Source organism: Callorhinchus milii, unplaced genomic scaffold (assembly GCF_018977255.1).
Source record: "Callorhinchus milii isolate IMCB2004 unplaced genomic scaffold, IMCB_Cmil_1.0 Scaffold1, whole genome shotgun sequence".
Classification (NCBI taxonomy): Eukaryota; Metazoa; Chordata; class Chondrichthyes; order Chimaeriformes; family Callorhinchidae; genus Callorhinchus; species Callorhinchus milii.
This window is the reverse complement of record NW_024704742.1, coordinates 118,382,831-118,406,442: the sequence shown is the minus strand read 5'-3', so window position 1 is coordinate 118,406,442 and position 23,612 is coordinate 118,382,831. Positions and strand designations below refer to the sequence as shown.

Below are 23,612 nucleotides of genomic sequence, written 5' to 3'. Positions count from 1 at the left end.
TGTCACTACATTTGAGGACCACACATCCACCCACTTAAGTGCCAGGAAAAGATACTGTATATTACTGCCATTTCTTGTATTAAGCAAACTTGATATTGATGCTGAAACTGAACTGCTGAACTGTCCTGTTACATTGCTATGTGGACTGGTGCTTACAGAATCAATTTACACAACAAGCATACAGCAGGAGTGGATTGCATGGGCTCCTACTGTTACAGATGTGTGATTCTTATTCCAACAATCTTGATCCAATCTCAGCAGCACTACCTCACTACAGTATATACAGCTGTTCATTTCTTTGAACTGTGGTTTAGAATTGCAGTCTCACAGTAACTAGATTATAGCAATACAATTTCAGTGGCTTTTCGATAACTCATTTACAAAGAAAACTATCTGAGACAAAATGCTTGGAGGGAGAAGACAGTGGGAGAGTATAAAATGAATGCAAATGTATTTTGTTGTGATTTTAGTAGATTTTAAAATAAGGATTACTGTATCTCTGCAGCATTCCACAATGTGATATATGTTATACTGCTTGCTAGGAATAAGGTCACAAAGCAAAAGTATTATATTTATAATACAAGCAATAATAAAATTGGTCTATATAAATATAAAAACAATAATAAAATTGGTCACTTCAATCCACGACTGTTTGTGGGACACAGCTTTGCGCAATTGGCTGTCACGTTTCACCCACACATATACAGTCAATTCACTTTGCAGTATGTTCTGTGAAGCGCTTTGAGACATCTAGAAGATGTGAAAAGCACCTTTCTGGTATTAGTGCAAAAGTACAATACAACACAACATCAAATGCAAGGATTATTATGTATTTACCCAGCTATGGATTGTGTATCTCACTGGGTGTTGGCATGAAAAGTAAACGAGCTGGTTAAATCGGTATGCTCTCGTCTCAGAGTAGTTAATTAATCACCAGTGCAGAGTTCAAATTTTATCTTATTTGTCTTTCAGAAAGGATAATTGGATGGTGAGATGTTGAGTGGTGATTCACTCTCCTCCTCCAACAATGTTGTGTTGTATTGTATTTTTGCACTAATACCAGAAAGGTGCAAACCCGCTCTCTTTAGCCTTGGATGATCAAAGAATCATAAAAAAGTTTCATAAAATAGGATTGAGCCACCCATCATGAAAAACATTTTGCAATATTTAAAAGCAGAAAAATTCAGGTCCACAGAAACTGCCAGGTTATACAAAATATATTTTAAAAAAGTTAAAAAATTCAACTTGCGCCTAACAAAATGCATGATCCAACCAAAAACCCAAATATCCAAAGTCCCATTCGTTTTCATATAAATTGTTTTCAAATGAATGGAATAATTTCATGCATGCAGATAAACTAGCAGCAATGACTGGCTCTAGGTGCTGGCTTCTACACATGGATATGGCTTTTTATCATGCAGCAGATGTTAAAAATAACTTTGTTGTTGTGTTGCTGAGCACTGGAACACTTAGTGCCAGAGTGAACCTGTATTCACCGAGCCTGAAAGTGCTGAAAAAGACTTGTATTCCTCTACTGGGAGGAGGGGGTTGAGAGAGGATATTCTACTTGGTGGTACTTTACTTCCTTGTTGGCATTGGCAGTGGTTTTGTAGCGGTGAATGTGAAAGCCAGACAAATTGAGTAGTTTTAGGGATAAGTTCCAGTAATAAGTTGTAATTTTTTAAAAACAAAATGCTTTATTTGATATTGATGTTACTTCTATTAGTGCCACAAATGTTTCCTTGATGCATTTGGACCAGAAGGAATATTTGAAACTCATGAATGATCACAAAAATAAACAGAAAACAAATATAGTACCTCTATGTGTAATTCAATAGGAAGAGTTCAAACTTTGAAATATGTATCAAATGCAACTTATTTAGAACTTAATTCTGAGGTTAAAAAAATTATTTTTGAATTAAAAACGTTATTATTGACATAAATTGAATTACAAAGAAATAAACTGGATTCATATATGTGTTGACTTCCTCATTCAAGAAGGCGAAATGTCTACAGCAGTGAATAAATGCTTCTTGATTGAATATTTCCTGAATAACAGCATAAATCTATGCTATTTTATTATTGCCCGGCTCCACCACTGCCTCTCACCTCAGGCCACCGAGACCCTCATCCACACATTCATCACATCCATGAGTCCTGTAGCTCAGTGGTTAGAGCGCTCGCCTTGCAAGCGAGAGACCTGGGTTTAATTCCCGGCAGGGGGAAACCTTGGGCAAGTTCCCTTACTCCACACGCCTGATAACAATCCCTCAAAAAAATATAATAATTTGGTCACTCAATCCACGACTGTTTGTGGGACACTGCTGTGCGCGATTGGCAGCCGCGTTTCGCCCACAAATATACAGTCAATTCGCTTTACAGTATATTCTGTGAAGCGCTTTGAGTCGTCTTGAAGATGTGAAAATGCTATATCAACTGTAAGGATTATTATATTATTATCCAGGCCCCCACCCTTTGGAGCTCCATCCCACAGTCCCTCCGCCTCACCCCCTCCCTTGCCTTGTTCACAGCCCGACTCAAGACCCTCCTCTTCGACCGCGCCTTCGGTCACCCTCCTATCCCTACCCCACCTACAATCCTTCCTGATTCCAAACCCCAGGTGCAATTCCTTTACCACGCGGAGACTTTTTGGCGTTTTGGTGCCTTAACGCCCGATCGGCCGCATCCACAAACTGTACAGTCGATTCCCCTTACGGCATATTCTGCGAAGCACTTTGAGACGTTTCAAAGACGTCATAAACGCTATATCAAATGCAAGTATGGTTCTCAAGGTTAGGTTGACATCAGCCACACAGTTAATGTGGCCCTGCGCTCCCAGTCCTGCAGTCAACAAGCTGGTGGGTGTTTGCAGGAGGAGCTGTAACCAGTTGCAATGATAATCTTTCTGTCCCCATGGCAGGTCCTCTCCCTCCTCACTTCCTGATTTGCATTGAAGTCGTCCCCCTCAACCCCCTCCCCCCTCAACCCCCTCCCCCCTCCCCCCCTGGCGCTGGTGGCTCAGAGAAGAGTGAGAGTGCAGCACTGACCCCTCTCAGTCTCTGCACTGATTGAAGCTCAGCATTGGCCCTCAGTCACGAGCTGCGTGTTATTTGCCTGAGAGCAGTCAGCGTCCCCGGGTCCTAGCGCCCGCCGCGAGCCCTGGCAGGGGGGAGGGGGGGGGGGTTGCATTTACCCCAACATCTATTCGTTGTGCAAGGATTGTGCAAGGATTGCAATGGTACCGCGATTGCGGTGCTCCTGCCTTGGCTTTCGCCACCCGACCACATCCAGAGACTAAACTCTGCAACAATAATTAAATTGGTCATTTTCAATCTACGACTGTCTGTGGGACATTGCTGTGCGCAATTGGCTGCCGCGTTCGCCCACAAATATACAGTCAATTCACTTTACAGTGTGTTCTGTGAAGCGCTTTGGGACGTCCTCCCGACGTGAAAAGCGCTATATCAAATGCAAGGGTTATTATATATTATTATAAACTGCGAAAGGGTGACAACGTAACTGGGAGCAGAAATTGCAGAGTCAAAAGCCAACAGAGGAACATGTGGGGATCAGGAGGGGCAGAGTTAACAGCTGCAGTTAGGACGATGTGCAGCATTAGACGGTGCCACGGAAGCCCCCGAGGAAAAAAAAAACACGACCTCAAGGGAGTGATCACAGCATCACATTAAACTGATCGTGATGTGATGACACTGTGTTTCTGACTCTGGACAGTGTCGCTTTAAAAGGGACTGATATAAAGTCACCTCGTTTCCGGGTGGTGACTCTGTGTGTGTGTGTGTGTGTGTGTGTGAGTGAGAGACGGAGTGGGTGAGGGAGTGGGAGATTAAGTGTGTGTGTGTGTGTGTGTGTGGGGGAAAGTGAGAGTGTGTGAGTGTGTAAGTGAGAGAGAGAGTGAGTGTAAGAGAGTGAGTGTAAGAGAGAGAGTGAGTGTAAGAGAGAGAGAGTGTAAGAGAGAGTGAGTGAGTGTAAGAGAGAGTGAGTGAGTGTAAGAGAGTGAGTGAGTGTAAGAGAGAGTGAGTGAGTGAGTGTAAGAGAGAGAGTGAGAGAGTGAGTGTAAGAGAGTGAGTGAGTGTAAGAGAGAGAGTGAGAGTGTAAGAGAGAGAGTGAGAGTGTAAGAGAGAGAGTGAGAGTGTAAGAGAGAGAGTGAGTGTAAGAGAGAGTGAGAGTGTGAGAGAGTGAGTGAGTGTAAGAGAGAGTGAGTGAGTGTAAGAGAGAGTGAGTGAGTGTAAGAGAGAGTGAGTGAGTGTAAGAGAGAGTGAGTGAGTGTAAGAGAGTGAGTGAGTGTAAGAGAGAGTGAGTGAGTGTAAGAGAGAGAGTGAGAGAGTGAGTGTAAGAGAGTGAGTGAGTGTAAGAGAGAGAGTGAGAGTGTAAGAGAGAGAGTGAGAGTGTAAGAGAGAGAGTGAGTGTAAGAGAGTGAGTGAGTGTAAGAGAGAGAGTGAGAGTGTAAGAGAGAGAGTGAGAGTGTAAGAGAGAGAGTGAGAGTGTAAGAGAGAGAGTGAGTGTAAGAGAGAGTGAGTGTGTGAGAGAGTGAGTGAGTGTAAGAGAGAGTGAGTGAGTGTAAGAGAGAGTGAGTGAGTGTAAGAGAGAGTGAGTGAGTGTAAGAGAGAGAGTGAGTGTAAGAGAGAGTGAGTGTAAGAGAGAGTGAGAGTGTAAGAGAGAGTGAGTGAGTGTGAGAGAGAGTGAGTGAGTGTGAGAGAGAGTGAGTGAGTGTGAGAGAGAGTGAGTGAGTGTGAGAGAGAGTGAGTGAGTGTGAGAGAGAGTGAGTGAGTGTGAGAGAGAGTGAGTGAGTGTGAGTGAGTGAGTGTGAGAGTGAGTGAGTGTGAGAGAGTGAGTGAGTGTGAGAGAGTGAGTGAGTGTGAGAGAGAGTGAGTGAGTGTGAGAGAGAGTGAGTGAGTGTGAGAGAGTGAGTGAGTGTGAGAGAGTGAGTGATTGTAAGAGAGTGAGTGAGTGAGTGACAGTGTTGGGGGAGATGGCAGTGTGTATTCTGCACTGGGCTGTGTGTGCTCTGTGGCTTCTCCCCATGTCTGGCGGGTCCCGACCCCCGCCCCGGGCTCAGCCCCCGCCCCGGGCTCAGCCCCCGCCCCGGGCTCAGCCCCCGCCCCCGCCCCGGGCTCAGCCCCCGCCCCACCTGGTGTATGTTCTGGCTGATGACTTTGGTTGGGGGGATGTGGGGTATCACGGTTCTCAGCTCAGGACCCCGGTCCTGGACAGACTCTCGGCGGAGGGCGTCAGACTGGATAACTACTATGTGCAGCCGCTGTGCACTCCCTCCCGCAGCCAACTGCTGACCGGCAGATACCAGGTGAGCCATTCCCTCCTCACTCAACAACAACAACAACAAGATTCCATTTATAAAGCGCCTTTCACGTCAGGAGGACGTCCCAAGGCGCTGCACAGTTGGGTCATGACCCGAGCAGGGGGGAAATGGTCAGTGCCCACACAGCCCAGAGCCGCCACTGTCTGCACCCAGAACAGGTGTCAGGCAATCCCTCTGCTGAGGAACTGGGTAACGTTCACAGTCAGTCAGTTACTGCTGCTGCTTCTGCAATAATAATAATAATAATAATATTAATACTACTACTCCACTAACTTGCATTTGATATCGATGTCTTCCGTCGCGTCGCTGCCTCTCCCGAGGTTTTCGCACAGTCGGTTCGAAGCTTCGGAGTGATATTTGTAGTCCTGTAGCATAGTGGTTAACAGCAACAACAACGCGCACTTATAGAGCGCTCTCCGTGCAGGGTAGCGTCTCAGAGGGCTTACAAGAGGTTAGTGCACTCGCCTTGCAAGCAAGAGGACCCAGGTTTGGTTCCAGACGGGGCTAAACCTTAGTCAAGTTTTCCAACTCCACACGCCTCTGTTTACCTAGCAGTAATAATGATAATACCTAGCAGTAATAATGATAATACCTAGCAGTAATAATGATAATACCTAGCAGTAATAATTATAATACCTATAGGAGGATCCCTGTTGTTAGTCGATTGGCGAATCGCTTTCCAGCAGATAATAATTGCTTTTTTTAAGAAAAAAAGGGGTCTCGCAACTGACAACTGTTTGTGAGAAACTGCTGTGTGCAACCAACCGCCACTGCCGCACCCTTCAGGCTGCCAAAACCTCACCCATGCATTCTTCATCTCAAGGCTCGATTATGGGAACTCCTCCCTCCTCATCGGCCTTCCCAACTCTTCCCTTCACAAGCTGCAGATCATCCAAAACTCTGCAGCTCGTGTACTCTCGCGCACCAGGCTCCGTGACCCCATCACTCCCACCCTCGCCCGACTCCACTGGCTCCCCATCCCCCAAAGGATCGAGTTCAAGATCGTCGTCCTCACCTTTAAGACCATCCATGGCTTTGCCCCCTAGATCCCTACCTCTTTGGTAGAGATCTAGGCTTTGCCCCCTACCTCTCTGACCTGCTGACTCTCTACCAACCTGCCCGCTCCCTCCGTTCAGCGGGCTCCAATCTGCTCCATGTCTCCCGCTCGACCCGCCCTACCATTGGTGACCGGGCTTTCAGCCTCTCTACTCCCACACTCTGGAACTCCATCCCACGGTCCTTTCACCTCACCTCCGGCCTTGCCTCCTTCAAGGCCGGTCTCAAGACCCTTCTCTTTGGCTGTGCCCTTAGTCTCCCTCCCACCTCTCTGCCTTCCCTCACCCTTACACCACCCCCCACCCCATGCTTGGGCCCCGACACTTATAATAATAATCCTTGCACTTGATATAGCACTTTTCACGTCGGGAGGACGTCCCAAAGCACTTCACAGAACACACTGTAAAGTGAATTGACTGTATATTTGTGGGCGAACGCGGCAGCCAATTGCGCACAGCAATGTCCCACAAACAGTCGTAGATTGAAAATGACCAATTTATTATTGTTTTTGGTTTTTTGGAGGGATTATTATTAGGCGTGTGGAGTAAGGAAACTTGCCCAAGGTTTCGCCCTGCCTGGAATTGAACTCAGGTCTCTCGCTTGCAAAGCGAGTGCTCTAACCACTGAGCTACAGGACTCCACTTGACTGTTCAGTGCTTTGGGACGTCCTCCCGATTTGAAAAGCGCTCTATAAATGTAATTTTGTTGTTGTTGTTGCTGCATTACCCCCACAAGAATATACAGTCTATTCTGCGAAACAATTTAAGATGTCTCAATGACGTGATAAGGTACTATACCAAATGCAAGCAAGCACTGCACCATCCCACAAAGTGGAATGAAGTGAATGAACAATTAATCTGGATTCTAACACCCCACTCCCCCCTTTTTACCAATAATATACTCTCTCTGTGATCAGGGCTCCTCATTGACCTCTCTATGCTCTCTTTTGACACTGTTGACCACGCTATGCTCGATTGCTTCTCCTCCACAGTCCACCTCCGTGAGACCATTCTCTCCTAGTTTATAGTTTCCATTCCGTCCTAACCCATCATCTCCACTTTGTTTGATTCTGATGGTTTCTCTTACCGGCCTTATAAGATTACCTACAGATCCTCAAGGCTGGACCCTTAGCCCGCTCCTCTTCCTCGGAGATCTGAAAGGGCACTAACTCATTTTTGTTGAAGAAATACAAAGTTGCCAATTCTGCAACTCGAGAATCACTTCAAAATGCTTCACGGAAAGAGATTAAATTAGAAATGAAGTGCCTGTTACCTAGGCAATTTGGCCAGCAATGTGAATGGCAGCTGTGTGCAATGGCAGCCCCAGTTTATGGCTGGAGGTGAGCTGAAATTTCAGCCATGTCCTGACAGTCGGTGAATATTAACAATCTGTCCGGATGTTCTCAAGAAATCAGGGAAGGATCACGGTTATTTTTAAAATGCTATGAGTTGTGACTTAGGAACAACTCGTGTGAGTGTGTATGCACTCACAATTTTAATAATATTTGCATTTTATATTGTGCCTTATGATGCCATTAAAATGCCTTAAAGCATTTTGATAGCAACTTCCACTCAGTAGGATGTCCCAGGGTGGATTAAAAAGGAAATTGTAGTGGCTGTGTGTTTGGGTGCTTGGCAAGTGTGGAATCTGCAGGCAGTTACAATATTAAACCTTGCAATTGATATAGTGTCTTATCATGTCATTAAAACATCTCAATACACTTCAAGGTGAGCTGTGACTGTATTTGTAAGCAATTGGCAGCCAATTTGCTCATAGCAATGGCCCACATACATCCATGGCCAGAATTATTGGGGGATTGTTGACCAGGACACCTGAAGAAACTCCATTCTCTTTGAGTAGTACCTTTGATACCTATCTGAACAGGCGGACGGGCCTTGGTTTGACATCTCATCTGCACCTCCGACAATACAACACTCCCCAAAACTACACTGCAGTGTCATCCTGGACTATGAACTGAAATGTCCTCACACAGTGTTTGAACACACAAATTTCCAATTCAAAAATGAGAGCAAGAATAAATAATCCTTAGATTTGATATGCAGTATTGCTTTTTTCCCTTTGGGAATGTGTCTCAAAGCACTTCACAGCATATTCTGTAAAGTGTAGTGACTGTATTTTATAGGTAAGTGAGCCAGTCCATCTGCACACAGCAATATTACACAAACAGCTCTAAGTGTGCTTCCGACTGAGCCAGACTGACAGTTAAAGATCAATTATGTCCATATAGCAGCCATGTCTGGAATTCTGGCCTGAAATGTAAAATTGCACCCACTAGCAACTCAGGATATGTGCTATTTAAAAGGGTCTCAAGTAATTCACAAGCTAAATGCAGCATTAATGAGTTTCCACCAATTTCCTGTTTTATGTTCAGGACTTCTGTCTGAATATTGGGTGCAGTATTTTGCAACATTTCAGTCCAATCATATATCTGCTGTTGCCAAATACTTTAACATGGACGGAGCCTGATAACATTAGCTAATCCATAAGAACATAAGAAATGCTAGATGAAAAAAACCAAGGTCCATCTAGTTTGCCTTCCACCTTCCTGACGGTCGCATGCAACTTGTCCCGAATTACCTATGTACTATATCCTATAATGTTATTTCATAAAAGAAAACTATCTAATCTGTGTTTGAAGGAATCACCACTTCCTGCTTCAACTGTCTCCCTAGGGAACCTGTTCCACAGGTTCACTATTCACTCACTGAAATTGTGTTTTCCCCAGATTCGTACAGAATTTAATCCCCTTCAATTGCAGGCCGTGACCTCTGGTTTTACTATTCTGGACTAGTTGAAACAGCCTGTGATGATCAATATTGCCCTTTAGAATCTTAAAGACAGCAATCATATAAAATCACAAGTAAATAGCAGATGAAAGCACTAAATATGTACATGTTGTGGTTGTTGTTATCATGTGGAGAGTATGACAATTGTGCTTAAAGTGCTGAACAAAACATTAGTGTCAGTGTTAGCCTGGGTCAGTAGCACTCTCGCCTCCATGTCAGAAAGATGTGGTTTCAAGTCCCACGAAATTTAGAACCCATATAGTCTCATACGATATTCCATGCGGTACTGGGGTTTGATGCTTTGTCGGAGGTATCTTTCTTCAGATGAGATGTTAAACCAGGGTCCCATCTGCCTGTCCAAGTGTCAGCCTGGAATGTGAGCTCAAAGTCCCTGATGTGGGGCTCAGGCAAGATATTTGGCAACAGAATCCTATGGGTGGCGGAAATAGGATTTTATAATTTATTCTTTTTTTGTGGTTGGGGGGAGAGAATTTAATCCTTTCCCCTCCATGGCATGTCTCCATACTGCAGCTTTCCTCGGCCAGAGTACAGGCTGCAGTTTTTCCTGCAGAGCTCTGTCAGTGGCACTCCCTAGCCATTTTTCTATTTGTGTCTTTAATCACTTAAGTCATTCGGTGTTTAGCTTATTGAGATGTGTGATGGGTCCTGCAGTAAATGGCAATTTTCTTCCCTCCCCACTGTGGGGCTGTCTGTAACCCAGGCTCAACCTCCCTCTCAGTTCAACAACAGCAGCAACAACTTGTGCTTTTTTTTCTTCGTTTTCTATTGGTGAGCAAGGTGAGGCCTGCTTGCCCCCATCAACCAAATTAGACCAAAACGTTCCACTGGGGAAATGAGGGTTGTCCCCGCAAATAAGCCCCAATCCCCGCCAAACTCTTTTATGCCCCAAATTCAGCGCCTTGGAATGTCCTCTCGACTTGAAAGGCGCTATACAAATGTAATTTGTTGTTGGAGTCAGGCTCCGCCACTGTTAAGCGCTCTGGGACGCTACCCTTTGTGGAGGGCGCTATATAAGTGCAAGTTGTTGTTGTTGACAAAGGACAAACCTGAAACATGTCTTCACAACCACTCGAGCAAGTCAGGTAAGCAGATCTCCTTTCCAGCAGGGCAAGCTCAGCCTGAGCCAGTGACCAAGTGAGCTCTACATTACAGTATCTTCATTCCTCTTTGTGAGGGCAGCTCAAACTCCTCAGATAAGATGTAAAGCAAATACCAATCCCAACCGACAGAGGGTCGAAAGCAGAGCTATTGCCAGGAGCTCTATCTCTTTCATAATGCCCCAGTTATGGGTGAGATTCGGTTGTGTTCTGCGTACCAAAAGCAAATCTCAACAGAAGAACATTTCTGTCAATTGTTAAGGTCAATGAATAACTGATAAGAATAGAAACTACACTTAATCTTATCCAAAAGGCGGAGGAGCAATCAACAATTTATGCAGAGTGTATCAGAGCGCTTGCTTCAGCAAGGCTTGACACTGGGACATCACAGTTTAGGACTATTGAGCTGCACCACTTCTCACACATCACAACAGAGCTTCACCAACTATTTGGGACAAGCTCCTTCTCAATTTCTAAAGTATAAGTCAGACACCAGCAGCCCAGGTTTTCAAAATAAAAATCTGCTTTTTCTGCTTCTGTATTGAGTGATGTGGAGCCGTTCAGTATTTACTTAATGAGCTTTTCACCGAAAATCTCAAGGCAGCAAACTTGGGTCAAGCCATAATCCTACAGGAAAAGAGAAGGTTAAATTATTAGGTGCTGTACTGCAGAGCCACCTGGAGGAGAGAGCTGGGAATTGCATTCAATGTACATTGAGACTGATGGGAAATAAACTATGTTGAAATGTGCTGCAATGTTGAGCCTTTAGGCTGATTCTTCTGCTACCACTACATCTGCAGTGACTACGTACCAACTTAGTCAATGAGTACATGCTGCGTGTGTTGTCTCTGACCATACGATCCCCACCCATTTTTTATTTAAATGCTGGAAAGGTTGATTTTTTTTTTAGACCTGCTTTTATATTTTGTAATTTTTTTGTCTGCAGTTTACTATTAACATCCAAATATCAGACACCAATGTAAATCTTGTTGATTTTGCACTCTTCTAAATTAGATGTTAGTGTCTTTACATTGCTATGTTCTAAGTCTTGCGATTTTGCCATCAGTATGATTGTGACTGACAATAAAATACAAATGTACATTTATATATCGTCTTTCATGTCAGGAGAACGTACCAAGGCACTGACAGTGGTGGGGTCTAATGTTTGATAATCCTTAATATTGAATCCTGGTCAAATTCTCATGGCCCCAGAGAAACTACCCTCTCAATGTAATCACATCTAGGCTCAAATATGCCAACTCCTTGCTTGTAGTTAATACAGAGGAGGACTGCAAAGAATTACAGCAAGACATTAGTAAACTTGCTGAGTGGGCATTTAAATGGCAGATGCATTTCAATGTACAAAAGTGTGAGATGGTACATTTTGATAGAAGGAATAAGGAAGTCACACACATCCTGGAAAATAAAACCTAAATGGGGTAGAGTAGCAAAGGGACCTAGGAGTACACAATTCACCAAAAGTAGCAACGCAGGTTAATAAGGCCAGAAAAAAAGCAAACCAGGCATTGGGATTCATTTCTAGAGGGTAGAATGAAAAGCAGAGAATTTATGGTAAACTTCTATAGAACTTTGGTTAGATCACACTATGTGCAGCTCTGGTCCCCACATTATAGAAGGGATGTAGAGGCACTGGAGAGGGTGCAAAGGAGATTCACAAAGATGATCCCAGAACTGAGAGGTTATACCTATCAGGAAAGGCTGAACATACTTGGACTCTTTTCTCTTGAAAAGAGGAGGGTAAGAGGTGACCTGATAGAAGTCTTTAAAATCATGAAAGGTTTTGATAGGTAGACATAGGGAAGATGTTTACACTGTGGGGGAGACCAAAACCTGGAGCCATCAATATAAAATAGTCACACATGGATCAAATAGGGAAGTTAGAAGAAATTCCTTCACACAGAGAGTAGTGGGAATGTGGAACGTGCTACCACAAGGAGTTGTTGAGGCAAAGAGCATAGATGTATTTAAGGGAAAGCTAAATAAGTACATGAGGGAAAAAGGAATAGAAGGTTACGCTTGAAGGCTTAGTTGAGGAAGGGCAGGAGGAGGCTCATGTGGAGCATAAACACCGGCATAGACCAGTGGGCTTAATGGCCTGTTTCTGTGCTGTATATTCTAATGTATTCTAATGTAATGTCTCCCCAACTGTACCCTCCACAAGCTGCAGATTATCTAGAACTCTGCAGCTCATGTCCTCTCCCACACCAGGCTCCATGATCCCATCACCTCCACCCTCGTCCAGCTCCACTGGCTCCCCAACCCACAGAGGACAGAATTCAAAATTCTCGTCCTCGCCTTCAAGGCTCTCCACGGCCTTGCTCCCTCCTACCTCAGTGACCTGCTAACCCTTTATCAACCTGTCCGCTCTCTGCGTACAACAGGCTCTGGCCTGCTCTACGTCCCCAGTTTGGCCCACCACACCATCGGGGGTTGGGCCTTCAGCCTCTCTGCCCCCCCCTTCCCCTTTGGAACTCCATCCCACATTCCCTTTGCCTCGTTATTCGACTGTGCCTTCGGCCACCCTCCCTGCCCTGCCCCCTCCCTTACCCTAATCCCCTCCCCCACACTCAGGTCCAAACGCATTGGGTTGTCCTCCTGACGTGAAAGGCACTATACAAATGGAAGGTGGCGGTTGTTGTTCAAGACATCGCAAAGCACTTAACAGAATATTTGTGAAGTGGATTGACTCTATATTTTGTGGGTGAAACAATCAATTGTGCACAGCGATGTTCCACAATCAGTCGTGGATTTATTGACCAGTTTTTTTTGAGGGATTATTATCCTTGGAAAGTGATACGCCAATCGACTATAACAACTGAGTTTCAACTGACTGCTAAGTAAACAGAGGTGAGTGGAATTAGGAAACTTGCCTAAAGTTTTGCCCCGCCCGGGAATCGCACCTCTCGTATGTGAGGCGAGCTCGCTACCTCAACTACGCGATGGGACTCCATTTGCAGGACTCTATTTCCTTATTAAGAATTCATGTTAAGAAATACTGTCATTTGGACCTCAATGTGTTTCTGTACCTTCTGGTCAGATCTGAAGCTGCACAGGAATAAGATCTGGATCTGGTTATATATAAATACAAACACCTGGACCAGGAAGAGAGCCCTGCTGGATGTACATAATGGGAACAATGGAAACCACAAGGAAGCAGACTGTCATTCTATTATTAGCCAGGGAAGCCAGCCCTGCCAAAAAATATTTTTATATTTAAATATGATCTGATGCATCCATTTTCTTAGTATCTGGAAGCATTTTAGTCCTCTTTACACATTGTACCTTCAGCACTGAAAAACTCTGGTTTCAATTTGCCTCGAATGCCTCTTGAGTGAAGACAAAGGTAATGGTTAGCCTCTCATGACTAGTACATGAGCACTAAAGCAGCAGCTCTATTGCAGATGTAGACCCAGCTCTTCTGGAGATGCTATTCTCTACACTTCCCTCTCACAAACAGTGTATTCTCAGGAGCAATGCGTTTTCTATTTGTTGATATCTCCCTGACATTGCTCAAATTATTATTTACAATAATCTCACAAAACCATGAAGATTAGTGTGAGGTGAAGATTCTGCTCAGCTTGGTTCAGTTGGCAGCATTCTTGCCTCTTAGTCAGAAGGTTGTGGGTTCAAGCCCCACATCGGGACTTGGAACCCATGTTGTTCATTCTGGCACTCCAATGCAGTGCTGGAGGTGTCCCATATTGTCAGGGATACCATCTTTCAGATGAGATGTTAATCAGAGGTCCCATCTGCCTGTTCAGGTGGATGTTTCCAATGGTACAATTCAAACAGAGAATGCATTTTCTCCCAGTGTCCTGGGCAATGATCCCCCAAACAAAATTGAGCATTAACTCTATAACCGTTTGTGGTAAATTGCTGTATGCAAATTGGAAGCTAGGTACCAACTAGTCCAGGGTGAGAGCTAACTTTCTTCAGTTGAACGTCAACAAGACCGAGGCCCTCCTGATTGGCTCCCGTCAGCGCCTCCTCACCTCAGGCGCTGATAGCATCACCATCCATGGTTGCACACTCCACCTTGCTAAACCAATCTGGAACCTTGGGGTCTTGTTTGACCCTCAACTATCCTTTCTACCCCACATCTGTGCCATGACCCACTCTGCCTTCCCCCACCTCCGCAACGTCGCCCGGCTCCACCACCGTCTCACAACGCAGGCTGCCAAAACCCCCATACATGCTTTCATTACATCGAGGCTCAACTATGCAAACTCATTGCTTGTCGGCCTCCCCAACTCCTCCCTCCACAGGCTGCAGATCATTCAGAACTCTGCAGCCCGTGTCCTCTCCTGCGACCCTATCACCCCCATCCTTGCCCAACTCCACTGGCTTCCCATCACACAGAGGATATAGTTCAAGATCCTGGTCCTCATGTTCAAAGCCCTCCATTGTCTTGCTCCCCCCTACCTCTCCGACGTCCTAACCCCTACCCTCCTGTTCGCTCCCTCCGCTCAGCGGGCTCATGTCCCCCGCCTCGCCCCACTATTGGTGGGTGGGCCTTCCCCCATTCTGCCCCCACCTTCTGGAACTCCATCCCACAGTCCCTCCAATTCGCTCCCTCCCTTGCTACCTTCAAGACTCATCTCAAAACCCTCCTCTTCGACTGTGCTTTTAATCTCCCTGCTTCCTCCCCCTACCCTCCACTCTTCCTCACCCCGACCCACAGCTCAGGTCCGTAATTCTGTCTGTCCAGCACCTTGGGACATCCTCCTGACTTGAAAGGCACTTTACAAATGTAATTTGTTGTTGTTGTTAGGTACCACAGTCATTCTACTTTACGGTATGTCCTGTGAAGTGCTTTGAGATGTTTTAACATAATATGTTGCCTTATCAAATGCAAGGATTATATTAACATAATTTCTTATTTCCTTCTCATTTTCTCTCCTTGTCCTCTGAAGGCATGTGATACCTCTTTCCTTCAACAAGTACCCTCCAGGACCTCATCTAAGTGGTCATTGTTCACATGTAAATGAAAGGGAGTCCTGCATGATTTTCTCCTCATTAATCTAGGAGCATTGAGACTATTGTAACTCCCTGTCTGAGATCAGACAACGGCACACAATAGAACTCTGAAACTTTCTAAGCCTATATGGTCTAAACTCTGCACAAGACTTTGTTTTTACGCACCAGAATATCGAGGGAGCTTGGCCATATGGTTTCAGCATGAATTCTAAGTATAGGAGAGTAACTGACATCTGTACACTCATAACTGCTCAGGTACAAGAGGTCAGAGAAGGGCCAGCAGTAGAGGTGCAAAATTGGTCCAAATCGCTGACTGGCCAGTGCCTTGTGACGTCCCCTCGACGTGAAAAACGCTATGCAAACATAATTTGTTGTTGTAGAGGAGATCTGGGGTAAAGAAGAGGGCTGGCAGTTTACATTAGGAGACAAAGAAGGGCTTACAATAAGGTGGAAAAATAGGAGGGCCAACACTGTACAGTACTATAGTGACTATGTGTAACTTCTAGTGTAAGAAATGTTTGGTTGAATTACAGATGATTACAGTGCGGAACTGGGACTTGTTTTGTTGCTGGATTTTCTTCCCGGTTGTTTGGCAGCACTAATATAAATGAACATTAGGTGGTGCTGTTCTTTCAGGACCAGCTTGTCTGTTGACCCAAAATGTAAATTGGTTAAACTCCAGCAGTACAACAATAGCTCTGGGGCCAAGCCCTGACTCTTGCCAACCTATGCCTAATACTTTCCAGGATTACGTAAATGGGTTGCGTCCTTCCAGAGAGAGTGTGGGCACCATTCTCAACGAGGGGATATTTCCATCCCTATATTTAAAAAATCTTGCATTTGATATAGAGCCTGAAGGAGGCACTTCAAAGGTTTTACTGTAAAATGTTGTGACTATACATTTTGTAGGCGAATGGGAAGTGGGGTGAATCCATTCAAATGAATTTTTGGTAGAAAGAGGAGTCTTTGAGACGCGAGTCCCAGGTGAAGGCCGGTGTTCTAATCCCCTAAATTATTTTATAATGCGATGATTATTATTTTTATTTGGGTAAAATGACCTTAGTCAGCTCTAATAGACTAACTAACATCTTGTAACCTTCACCGGCTGGTAGACATTTGCGATTTTCAGTGAGATTCTGGAATGTCCTTTTTTTTCCAAAAATCAATCAATCCATTTACATTTTGCCAAAGCTTTTCCATGAAGGATGGTGAATGTAGAATTTCTGTGGCCTGATCCAGGCATTGATGTGGCTGCTGTGTCTAAAAGCGGAAATGGAAATAAGTGAGGCTTGCAGGGTCTGCACTGAAGCACCACTGTACATCCCTGATATATTTCATTTAAAACTAACCTCTTGTTGTAGGAAAAAAATCACACAAACCTCCACAAAAAGGCGGAACGCTCATTCCAAAAGCAGAGTGTTTGGAACAGTCTGTTCTAGAAAGAGCCTTCCTGAAACTCTTCAAGCCATAATAATGCCTCTTAGACTTTCTGACTATAGACTGAACTGGTGGTGTCCAGCTGACTGCTGGAATGTTGGAATGGATGTGAATGGACACGGTCAGTGTGATATATCTGGTTACTGCTAGGATTCAGTATGGTTGAATCCATGGCAATCTAGGTTGCAAAAACTGTTATGTAAACCCCAGTCTGTGAAGTTCCTTTGATGGTTTTGACATGGTCAAATGCATTGATTATTACGACGCTAAAATATTTACAAATCTTCAATTAGGACAGTAGCAGAAGTAGAGCAAAATACAAGTGGGGTAAAGTTCCAGATGGGTAAATCTAGATTTACTCTGTTAATGTAGCTTTTATGAGAATTTGGCAAATTGTTGAATTCAGTCTCAACGTTTTGAAGCTGGTTTACTTAAAAGAAACGTGCAGAAAAAACAACTTTAAAATTATTTGACAGTTTGCCAAATTCTGGTTGCTCTGAGATGTGTTTAAAAGTGTAAAGAGCAGACCCAGATGGAATTTCTCCCCATGTGTTGACCTGTCAGCAGCATTTTACAGAGAGGTGGGTGGGAAGTACTCACTGGTAGCAAACATGTGAATGTGGTCACCCAGCAATGGTATTCAGGAGCACCCTGCCTTTATAGCTCATGTCTTCATTGTTTCCCTCCAGATCCACACAGGCCTTCAGCATGAAATAATCTGGCCCTGCCAGCGGCACTGCATTCCATTGGATGAGAAGCTGCTGCCTCAGTTGCTGAAGGAGGCTGGCTACAGTACTCACATGGTGGGGAAATGGCACTTGGGCATGTACAGAAAGGAGTGTCTTCCGACACGCAGGGGATTCGATTCCTATTTTGGTAATTCTAATGGTTCTATTCAACTTGGGTGTCTGCTTGGCTCAGTTGGCAGCACTCTTACCTCTGAAACAGAAGGTTGAGGGTTCAAGCCCCACATTGGGAGTTGAATTCACATAGTCTAAGATGACTCTCCAATGCAATGTATGTGTTGCATTGCTCGATGTGCTGTCTTTTGATGACACGTTAAACCTTGCCCCCTCCTTCCCCATCTTCACGTCGCCACTGAAGACTTTGCTCTTCGACCGTTCCAGCTCCCCCTTCCCACGGCTCAGTGGTGTGTTCTACCGCTGTCATGCGCTCTGGGAAGTGAGGAGTGCTATATAAATGCAAGTTGTTGTTCTTGTTAAACCAAAATAAAATTGTGTTGTAATATTTTTGGGTCTTTAGCCAGGCAGTTCCTGGGTGATATACCTTGGTTTACAACAACAACAAATATAAAAAATGACATTTGTATAGCACCATTCACATCGGGAGAATATCCCAAGGTGCTGGGACACTAGAGTAGTTAATTATTGGCTTCCATTCCATTACAAAATGGCATGGAAGCGAAAACTTCACTACTGCAGTATCGCGGCCTGTAGCTCTCCCACATGTTGGCAATGGGGTGTAAATGCTCTACACTGCAGTGAGTGCAGATTTAATACTCGTTCTCTTGCTGTATTTCAGGTTACCTGTTGGGCAGTGAGGATTACTACTCACACAATCGCTGTTATTTTATCTCTGGGCTGAACGCTACCCGCTGTGCACTGGACCTCCACGATGGGGAGGAAGCCTCTACCGGATATACAGACATGTATTCAACCAATATATTTGTACAGAGAGCCACCGATGTCCTAGCCAAGCATGACCCTCGCAAGGTAGGTGTCACATCATGGGAGATGGCGATGCCCACAGTTTGTTAATCCCCAATTTACTATTAAAAAAAGTAGCCTCGAGTGTGGGGCTCCACGTTTACCAGAGTTCAGTGAGATGCTCTTGGGCGCATTACCTGGATAATTCTGCGCCTGTCATCCCTGTCCTCCGAAGCTCCACTGTTTCTCTGTTCCCCAGTGGATTGACTTTATCAACTCCGTATTAACCCTCAAATACATCCACAGCCTTGCCCCACCTACCTACGAGATGATCCACTGCCCTATTCTCCTGCCCATTCCCTCTGCTCTGCCAACTCTGGCCTGCTTCATAGTCCTCTTGCTGGTGGTAATGGATGTTTCAATGGTGATAGATGACATTTGGGGATGGAGAGGAAAGGGAATCAGCCCCAAACCTGTTATGGGCAAGACCAAAGTGATCAAATTTTTTTGTGATGATTATCACATCACCACAAAAAAAAATGTGGTCACTCAATCCATGACTGTTTGTGGGACAATACATTCCGCAAATGGCTGCCACATTTGGTCCACAAAATTCACAGTCAATCTACTTTACAATATATTCTGTGAACGCTTTGAGACGTCCCAACGACGTGATAAGGCGCTACATCAAATGCAAGGATTATTTTTATTGTATACCAAATTCTTTACTACTTCTATTGAAGGTGAGGAACCACGTGTGGACAAAGGACAGGAAGAAGTTGTAAAGGAAAGAAATGTGGAAGGAGGAAAGGAGGATTTCTATCTCGGTCTGTGATGTTGATCAGACCTGTGAATTTTAGCACATCTCGGGCTAACATTGTGGTGCTCTGCCTCTGTGTTGCAGCCTCTCTTTCTGTATCTGGCCTTGCAGTCTGTGCACGCTCCTCTTCAGGTGCCAGAGAATTACACAAAACCATACAGCTTCATCCATGACAAGAACCGGCGGCACTACGCAGGGATGGTGTCGGTGATGGACGAGGCGGTGGGGAACCTTACTGAGGCCCTGCGGTACTACGGATACTGGAACAACACCGTCTTAGTCTTCTCCACAGGTAGGTCAAGCAACACTGCATCCTGTCAGACAATACAGTAACAATCTTTGCCTTTACTATAGTGCTTTATATCATCAAGTCATCTCAAAGCACCTCACCGGATTTACTGCATAGTGAGTTTTTTGTGGGCGAACGTGGCAGCCAATTTGTGCATAGCAACCAGTGCTATACTTCCCACAAAAACATAACAACAATTTTATATTCTATAGCGCTTTTCCCATTTCAGGAGGTTGTCTCACAGAGTTGACTGGGAGCCTGAGTTAGGGTGAACGGGAGCAGAGGTGTGGGGGGGAGTGGGTGAAAGAAATGACCAAAGAATGTTTGAAAAATTGGCTTTCAAGGTGGATAGAGAAAGGGAGGTTGATGAAGAAGGACTCCAGGATTGAGTTCTAGGGAGCAGGGCAAAATGGCTGAAAGCTCGTCCATTGATTGTGGGGTGGGGGCGGTGGAGGGGTGGTATCATGGAGCAAGTGGTGATGACTGAATGGAACTGGGTGAAGATGGGGGTGAAAGGCTCACGGAGCCTGGTGCGGTAAAGGATGTGAGCTGCAGAGTCCTGGTCGGTCTGTAGCTTGTGGAGGGAGGATTCCAGAGTTGAAATGAAACCCATTGCCTCTTCAAAAAGCACTTTGAGAGTCGTGATCGGAACGGCTCTATGTAAATATAAAATTGTTGTTATATTTCTTTTTAAAGCACTTTCATCTCCCTTTACCCACCCTCCATGTGTGTGTGCGAGTGTGTATTGTGCTTTTGTGTGTGTTTAATGTTGTTGTGAGTGTGGGAAGCTCTGGCCTGTGGCAATACTGCAGCACGTTCTACAGGCTCAGTTCTCCTCTGCTGACTGCAATAACTATTCCAACTGTTTATCACTAACCGTTTCCATGGATACAGTCCTTAATTGCCCACTTGAACATTTACTGTGAGCACACTTGATACTCCAGGTAGATATTCACATCATTCGCTCCAGGTCTCCTGGAGAAGAGTAAATGTTAATTGATGTCTTGTTTGTTGAGGAGGTGGTTCTCGGCTGGTGTAAAACAGCTGCAGATTTATCTGTAGGAAAGGTCCCTACACTTGACGGTAAAGAAGGTGTTTGAAATCTCATCAGTACATTGTGATGCCAAGAGCATATCGCAAACTGTTGGGCTAAGTCTCCTCTCTGGAACACTCTTCTAAATTTCCTTCATCTCACACCTTCCCTCTCTATTTTCAAAACCCATCTTAAAAGCCATCTGACTGTGCCTTTGCCTTCTGTTATCTTTCTCTTTCTCATCTCCCACCCCATCTTAAGACCATAAGATGTAGGAGCAGGAGTAGGCCATTCGGCCCCTCGAGCCTGCCATGCCATTTAATAAGATCATGGCTGATCTTCTAACCTAATCCATTTACCCGCACTATCCCCATATCCGTTAATCCCTCTATCTTTTAGAAATCTATCAACCTCAATATTGAATATTGAGGTTGATAGGACTGAGCATCCACAGCCTTCTGGGGTAGAGAATTCCACAAATTCACTACCCTCCAAGTGAAGAAACGTTTCCTCAACTCAATTCGAAAAGGCTGACCCTTAATCTTGAGACTACGACCCCTAGTTTTAGATTCTCCAACCAGAGGAAACAGTCTCGCGGTGTCAAGACCCTTAAGAATCTTTTAAGTTTCTATAAGATTCCCTCTAATTCTTCTATATTCTAGAGAATATAGGCCTAGTTTACTCAACCTATCCTCACAGCTCAAGCCCCTCATCCCAGGAACCAACCTAGAAAATCTACGCTGCATGTATGTCCTTTCATAAATAAGGAGACCAAAACTGCACACAATATTCTAGTTGCGGACTCACCAAGGCCTTATACAACTGCAGCAAGACTTCCCTACTCTTGTACTCTAACCGTTTTGCAATGAACGCCAACATGGCATTAGCCTTCCTAGTTGCTTGCTGTACCTGCATACTAACTTTTTGTACAGGGACACCCAAATCCCTCTGAACACTAACACTACCTAGTCTCTCCCCCTCTAGAAAAGAATCCACTTTTCTATTTTTACTACCTAGGTGAATAACTTCACACTTCCCCACGTCATCTGCCACCTTCGTGCCCACTCACCTAGCCTGTCTATTTCCCTTTGCATTCTTCGTGTGTCATCCTCACAGCTTACTCTCCCACCTATCTTCGTATCGTCTGCGAATTTAGATATATTACGTTCTATTTCCTCATCTAACTCATTGATATGGACTGTAAATAATTGAGGCCCAATCACTGATTCTTGTGGCACTCCACTAGTCACATCCTGCCAATCTGAGAAGGACCTGTTTATCCCTACTCTCTGTTTTCTTCCTGTTAGCCACTCACCAATCCATGCTAATATATTACCTTTAATCTTCCATTCTACCTCTGTGAAGCCCTTTGAGACACTATGTGAAAGGCACTGTATAAGTGCATGTCGTTGTCCATTTTGTCTCAGGTTACTTCTTCCATTCTCTAATTCCATCTCGTTTTGTGTGCCGAGTACCACAGTACTTCCCAATACCTGGATTTGTTTCTCTCAGTCCGGTTGTGTTGTGTTTGCCCAGACAGCCTCTGTTTCAGCTCACTGCACAAGAAGATGACCACAAGCTCCACAAACACANTTTTTTAACCGTAACTTTTTCTGTCAACCTTCCTGTTTTAGGAATTCTGAACTTTTAATCCCATGTTTTTACAGTTTATGTTCCCATGTTGGCTGCAGTCCTAGACAGAGTGGGGTTTTCATTGGATGAATGCATTGTTATTGGAGAGACTTTGAGCTGCCTGCCAGTCTGTCTGTACATTCTTCCTGTACTCTCTGCTGTTTTGCTGGAGAGGCCATTGTTCGCATCATGTCCTTTCTTAAAAACTTTCCCATCTGTATCCTGACCCGCAACGTGTTCAAATTAGCATATATTTTTAAATAATTTTTTTTGTTATGTGAAGTCTGCAGCGTTTGCTGGTGTCGAAGTGCTTTTCTCCCCCTCTTCTCCCCCCCGCCCGCTACTAGGGTTAAGGTAGACTACACTGGGCACACATTTCACAGCAAGCTTTGTGAGATTTCAGACCACTAACCAAGGTGGGAGGGATACAAAGCCTATGAATAAAAAGCAGGGAGTGTAAAAACTGCATCTTTGGACTCGCTGAGTTTCTACTGCATTACCTCAGCTTCACAGTGTAACAGTGACGTTTATACCAGTTGTTAATGCTCATGTGTGAATTGTAGTTTTGCACTTTGCTAGTTCTATTATTGTACTGAGTGGCTTAAAAGCCTTCACTGCAGTTAGCTGACTTGGTGCACAGAACAGCACCACGATTTGACTCCACATCCTGGAGTTCACATTGTAACACAGTGGCCTCGGGAGAGGTGGGAGTGGGGGTCTACAATATGTGTTTAGAATTATGTTTATAATTACAGATTGAAATGCTGCTTCCACAAAGGCTGTTTTGTTTGTGGTTTAAACTCTTTCCAATACACCGGTGGTGAGATGGTGGTGAAGCGTACCTCACGCTGCAGTGAGGGGATGGGAATATGCTCTTCTGTTTCACAAGCAAAGATCCTGTAGCGTGAGACACTGAGGCAGCAGCACTCTCCAAAACACTGTCAATTAAACCACTTCTTCCTTTCCAGTTACTGTCAAAATACATCAGAAATGTCCTCCTTATAAAAATAATAAATAATAATCCTTGTATTTCGTATAGTGCTTTTCACGTCTTCTAGACATCTCAAAGCGTTTCACAGAATATACTTTAAAGTGAATTGACTGAATATTTGTGGGCAAAACGCCTTATAATGAGATAATACTTTATCATAGACATTTTTAACGTAATGTGTAATGTTTTATATAATTGTGGATTTCCATAGCTTAGTGTTTAGCACACTCACCTCAGAAGTGAGAGGACTTGGATTTTATCCCTGGGCAGAGTGAAATCTCAGGCAAGTTTCCTTACTCCACACGCCTCTGTTTACCCAGCAGTAAGTAGAAACCCAGTTGTTAGTCGATTGCCAGATTGCTTTCCGGGGGTAATAATCACCCCCCCCCCACCACCACGCACTTACCCACAAAAAATTGGTCAATC

General features: G+C 44.5%; 1 protein-coding gene across 1 annotated transcript in view; it reads left to right on the top strand.

Annotated features, from left to right (window-relative positions):
• The first annotated feature begins 5,041 nt into the window (after positions 1-5,041).
• Positions 5,042-23,612, top strand: part of arsb (arylsulfatase B) — a 35,928-nt gene continuing 17,357 nt past the window's right edge. Inside the window, exons 1-4 of the mRNA XM_042331738.1 lie at positions 5,042-5,323; positions 17,444-17,630; positions 18,297-18,487; positions 19,326-19,533. Of these exons, the coding sequence (XP_042187672.1) occupies positions 5,042-5,323; positions 17,444-17,630; positions 18,297-18,487; positions 19,326-19,533 (868 nt within the window). The remainder of the gene's footprint in view (positions 5,324-17,443; positions 17,631-18,296; positions 18,488-19,325; positions 19,534-23,612) is intronic.